Source organism: Pinus tabuliformis, chromosome 9 (assembly GCF_031772625.1).
Source record: "Pinus tabuliformis cultivar Carrire ecotype Pingquan chromosome 9, CPIR1, whole genome shotgun sequence".
NCBI lineage: Eukaryota > Viridiplantae > Streptophyta > Pinopsida > Pinales > Pinaceae > Pinus > Pinus tabuliformis.
Window position 1 is genome coordinate 406086197 of NC_142307.1, and position 6414 is coordinate 406092610.

Below are 6414 nucleotides of genomic sequence, written 5' to 3' on the forward strand. Positions count from 1 at the left end.
GTTTTGAAGGTTGAATTCAGGTCTAGTTTGAAGGATGGTTTTTTGGTTTATTAAAGCTCGTGTTTAAGTCTAGTTTGTGGTCAAAGTTGTAATCTTGTAATAAACAAAGTTCTAGTCTAATTTTTGAGGTGAACAAGCTTTATTGGAGAACTATTACAAGGAACTTTAGATTCTAAGTGTCGTTGTATAAGGTAGTTTTAAGATGTTAGATGAAGTAGTTGTGATTTTAAGGCGAAGATAGGGTTGATCCTTACTATGGATAGAGGTGTAGTAAGAATCAGAATATCACGTAAATTGTTTGTGATAGACTTGTGAGTTGCATAAGGTAAGTGTTTAGTGAAAAGGTTGATAGGTCATAGGAAGCATAGTTTTAAGATAGTAAAACAATATTCCAGGTGAGAAATCCTTCTCTTTGAACATATAATAAGCGTAAGAAGCGACTATTGATAGTGAACAACAAGAGTTGAAGAAGTTTAATTGCTAGATAGGAAGATCTCTTTATGATAAAATACAGAGAACTAACCTGTAGGAGATCAAATCTAAGTATCCAGGTCAAGAAACCTAGTTAAAGTGTAGAAAGTTAATGTGTATTGGACAAGTGGTTTTGATCAAGCTTGAAGGCGCAAACCTGATGGTTTCATGGTTAGATGAAGACTCTTTGAAGAATTTACTGAGAGTTAGAATTTATTGATGACATATCCAAGGAAAAAGTCGAATATACAGGTTGGTGCTTATAGTTTGTTGTTTTTGTGCTCAGTTGGGGGAGATTGGTATCTCCTATAGGTTGGTGCTTACATTTGCTCAGTTGGTGCTTAGCTAGGGGAATGAAATCTCGTGTAGTTTGGTGCCTGTGAGATTTGTAACTTGGTCTTTAATTTGTACAAGGAAGTTTACAAAATATTTACAAATAAGAATTGTGTAAGTGTTTCTTATGTAAATATCTATGTTTCATGATATTTGTGCATCAAATGTTTTAAAATATAGAATTAGTTAAAAATAATGAAATATTGATTCACTGCTCCTCTTAGTATTTCCAACAAGAAAAGGAGAGGGAATTAAAAAAGAATGGATGAGTTTTGGAATTAGTGACTTGGTGTTATTAATCTACTAAAAAAATTATTTCCCCAAGGGAAAAATAACAATACGAAATTAAAGAAAATTGAAACTTTTAAATTTAGGAGGATTTTATTTTAAATGCATATGAGATTGAATTTCCACTCGATAGTGTAATTTCTCTAATTTTCATTATTGCATATTTGTATCCTTACCAGAGAAATAAAGTATGGAAGTATTCAGATACACCTAATATTGGGCAGATCACCTAATATTGGGCAAGCTTAGACAATTCAATGGGATATTTAGGACATTTTGGATAGGAGGATGGTTTAAAAGATAAGTGGAAAATATTATTACAATATTTAGTCAAATGGAAATATCATCCATTAGAATAGGCTACATGGATAATTACCATAAAGATACTGCAACATGACAACACTATATAAGAGTTCATGGACAACCGTCCATAAATAAATTCGTTTCTTGGAAAGTCTGTTGTGGGAGCATATTTGTGAAATTCAGAATTTGAACTTTAAAAAGTATTCAAAGTTTAAATTAGTTTTTTTTTTTACTTCTTCTTCTTAATGATAAAGAATTTCCACTAAAACTTCCAATGTTAAAGAATTCCAATTAGATCTTAACAATTTTTATCTTATTTACATCCCATAAATAATGACAATTCTTACTCGACATTCATCATGATAATGATGATGATGTAAACTTCCAATATTAAAGAATTTCAATTAAATCATAACAAAGTTTACCTTGTTCACATCCCATAAATCATAACAATTCTTACTGGATGTTCATCATGATTATGATGATGTAACTATCTTTTAAATTTCATTTTCACTTAATAATTACAATAATACTTTATTAAAAATATAAATTATTTTTTCTTTTAAATTTCATTTTCACCTATAATTACTATTTAATCATGAGTAAGAAATATATAATTATAAATTATAATTAATGAGGTCTAAAAATAAACTTTGTTTTTAATGTATTTTTTTTAAATAATTAATTTAAAATTTTATTATTTAAACTTTTATTCCCATAGTTGTTCTATATTTCAATAAGAGGGATATGTTGTCATATAAAGTTACATTTAAAAAAAAATTACACTAATAAATTAAAAAATACAATAACAAAAAAGTGAATGTTGGCCATAAATAAAATCCTCTAGTTTAATTTTAAATTAATTTTATATAGAGACTTAAAATAATTTGAAGTTTAAAAAAAATATTATTTAGTATACTGGAAATATATTATCCCTTCACTACTCCTAATATGGAGTTGACAAATGACATGTAAAAATAATATTATTTATATTACACGATGTGTAACTAATTATATGTTTAGTTGATATGTAATATTTTAAAATAAGAGAAAAATAAAGTAATTTAAGTTAAAAAAATGCTTATATATATTGAGTAAAAGAGAGAATTCTTATTCCATTATTATGTGCTTTGTAATTCAAGATATAGGAAAAATTTGTAATTCCTTCAACGTATAACATTTTAAAAAATTAATTATAGAGAGATAATCTTATAAATATATGGTTTCTACTTTTGAATATAAGAAATCATGTATTGACATTGTAATGGAAGGGCATGAATCATAATAAAACATTTCAATGTCAACTATGTATATATTAAATAAAACAAGTCAGAATGAAATTTTCTTATAGTTAAAACATGTGGGTTTCTCAAAAACGACATAGACCCATCTTAAGTCTCGATCTACCAAGAGCCGAGATGATCAAATTTGCAAACATTTTCTCAAGTTTTAACCATTTTAAGAGATTTGATCCCTCTCGGCCCTTAGTAGATTCAAACTCAAGATAAATCTATACTAGTTTTAAAAAATAATTTTGGTTATTGTTTTGAATTTCATTTTTTTAAAGCCTATAAATTTATAAAATTTAAAATAATTTGTTTTGTGATAAATGTATATAAAAATTTATTGTGAAAAATTTATTCATAAAAAAGGTAATATTTTACCAAAAATGTTAAGTACAATGTACTAAATCAATTATAAACTTATTGTCTTTTCATTCATTATGTAAATTGAATATCATTTTATTCTCATTTAAAAAATAAAAAATAAAAAATAAAAATATAACAAATCAATAATATTAACTTACTTCCTTTTACTCTTAAATATTCTTTTTCCTCATCTAACCAATAAAACAATAAAAATAAAAATGATGAACTAATAATTGATTTACTGGATACGTGATGCTTAAAATTTGACATATCTTATTCCTATATCCCTCTGATGGTAAATGGTAAACAATAAAAATAAAAATAATGAACCAATAATTGATTTACCGGATACATGATGCTTAGAATTTGACCTATCTTATTCCTACATCCTTCAGATAGTAAAATGTAAACAATAAAAATAATGAACCAATAATTGATTTACTGGATACATGATGCTTAAAATTTGACATATCTTATTCCTATATCAGTCTGATGGTAAAATGTGATACATTTACATTTTCTGATAGTAAAATGTAAACAATAGAAATAAAAATAATGAACCAGTAATTGATTTACTGGATACATGATGAACCAGTAAAGAAAGTAGTAGTTCTGATTAAATTTGAATTCCCTCACATCCTTGCAAAGTAAGGAAATATCTTATCCTTTGTATTCTGGGAATTTGCGAGATAAGGACATATCTTATCCTTTAGCAGAGAAGGAATCTTATCCTTTGCATTATTGGCCGGAGGTGACCTTTGTTGTTGTGTCTTTGTCATTCTACCTATACGAGAGACTGAAAGTAGGAAGACAATCCACAATAAATGGAGGATGTTATGGCTTGTATCCTGGTAAGGTATGAGGGGAAAGAAAAATGGCCTCTGCATCTCCCACATGCAAAACCACCTTTTGTGTGACCGGAGCAACAGGGTTCGTGGCCTCCTCGCTGGTCAAGCTCTTACTCCAACGGGGTCACACTGTCCACGCTACTGTGCGTGACCCAGGTAATTCCATTCTTCTCTTTTTATTTCAAAAGAAAATAATATATTACATAGTCTTATGGTGTAATTCCATTTTTCTCTTTTTATTTAAGAAGAAAATAGTATATTACATTGTCTTATGGTGTAGTCTTTTACTGTTATAAAAATAAATAAATATTGAAAATAATATATTATATAACATTATAAATATGGTCTAAGTGGCTAAATTTAGTTTTGTTTTGGTTCAATTTTAGCACCAACAAAATGATGATGATGATGATAGTGGGTAAAGTCTACTGAGATCAAATTAGTCTATCGGTTTCTTTTCTTAGTTTTTAATTGTCTGGCTCCTTGTCTTTCTTGGCGAAATTGATGTTGTAAGTTTCTTTTTATAAATGTGATCCAATAATTAAGTGACGAAATTTGGTCTTGGTCTCACAGATCTTCGCACCACTAGAATAAATAAATATTATAAACAAGAATAAGAATATTGTACGGTGACGACGCAGGGAGCGTAGCGAAGGTACGGCATCTCCTGGACATTCCGGGCGCTAGGGAGAGGCTCAAAATCTTCAGTGCGGATCTACTGGAAGAAGGCAGTTTCGATGCTGCCATAGACCGTTGTGATGGCGTTTTCCATGTGGCCAGTCCCGTCAACTTCAACCCCAACGATCCCGAGGTAACTAACAAGTCGTCTCTTCAATTTCTCCCTAAACGGTATTAAGGGTCTTAATATTTAGAAACATAACACTGCTGCTTCGATCCGCAGCGTGACGTGATGAAGCCAGCAATCAACGGAACGCTGAATGTTCTGAGGGCTTGCTCAAAGGCCAAAACTGTGAAGCGCGTTGTGGTCACATCTTCTGCGTGCACGGCTTCCATAAACGAGTCAGAGGAGCAGAATCAGTGCATTGACGAAACCTGCTGGACAGACGTGGATTTTCTCCGCGATAAGAAGCCTCTCGCATGGGTAAATATATATAATTATTAGTATAGATTCATCTTAATTAAATATATAATTATTAGTATAGATTCATCTTAATTAGGGATTTCTTTTTCCGGAAAATGTAAAGATGGTGTGTTTAATGATGCAGGCATATCCAGTTTCGAAGACGCTTGCAGAGCGAGCAGCACTGCAATATGGAGAGGAGCAGGGGTTGGATGTTGTGACGATCAACCCTGTGCTGGTGGCTGGGTCTGCCATTAACCCCAACGTTCCACAGACGGTCGAGGTGGTCCTTTCCCTCCTCACCCGCACTCCCCGAGACATGGAGGCTTTCAAGGTTATTCAAATGGTCTACGGCTTCGCTTCGTTGGTCCATGTAGACGACGTCTGCAGTGCCCAGATTTTCTTAATGGACAACCCCTCTGCGGTGGGCCGTTACATCTGCTGTTCCGTTAACACCCCTATTCCACAGCTCGCGCAGTACTTGTCCACACGTTATCCGCAATATAATGTCCCCACGCAGTGAGTATCAGTCTCAAGTGATTCACCCTTTTCCCGTTGGATTTTGGATTTGGATTTTTTTGATAATTTTTTTAAATATGGATTTAATATGAATTTAGTTAATTTAATTTTTTTAGCTTAAATTAATATAAATTTATTTTAAATAAAAATTTAAATCCAATTTAAATTATTTTATATAATTATACTGATATTGTTTAAATATTTTATATAATGAATACTTTGTGTGTATACATCCAGGTTCGAGGATGTGCCACCGATCCAAAAAGCAAACCTTTCGTCGAAGAAATTGGTGGATAGCGGTTTCTCTTTTAAATTTGGGATCGATGAAATCTTCGATGATGCTGTGGACTACGTGAAGACGAAGGGACAGCTTACTTAATTAATATAATCAAACAGAACAGGGGTGTTTGCAGACTGGCGATAGGAATAATATGAGTATCTTTGGTGCCATAGATTGAAATCATAGAGAGGAAGCTCTTACTATTGTGAAGTCTTTGACCGTAGTTTGTTAAACTATGGTTTAATAGTTGAAGTGTCTCGGTTTAAATTTTCTAATGAAATTGGATAATGAATTCAACCATGTTAAAAGAATGGTGGTGTTTCATATATATATATGTGTTTTGTTTTTTTAACTTGAGGTGTTGGGCAACTCATTGTGAGAAAGATATTGATATTTTCATATAATTAATAATGGTTATATTTAAAATATAGTAAAATAATAATTTAAATTAATAAATTAAAAATAGTAATAACAGTGTATTATAATTAAAATATTTCACATTGTATTTAATTTTATATAGAGATATAAAGTAACTTGAAGTAAAAGTAATAATTTATCTTTTAGTATGAGAAAGAAATGTGATTTTTTCACTATTTAATATGGAGATGAGTAAAAAAATGAACTTAAAATAGAGATAACAAG

General features: G+C 30.5%; 1 protein-coding gene across 1 annotated transcript; it reads left to right on the top strand.

The window, feature by feature from the left end:
* Positions 1-3884: 3884 nt before the first annotated feature.
* On the top strand, positions 3885-6060 carry LOC149148873 (putative anthocyanidin reductase). Its single transcript, XM_089440202.1, has 5 exons — positions 3885-4048; positions 4534-4703; positions 4794-4994; positions 5119-5492; positions 5730-6060. Exons 1-5 carry the CDS (start codon positions 3919-3921, stop codon positions 5869-5871), a joined length of 1017 nt encoding a protein of 338 aa, XP_089296328.1. The 5' UTR covers positions 3885-3918; the 3' UTR covers positions 5872-6060.
* Positions 6061-6414: the final 354 nt, after the last annotated feature.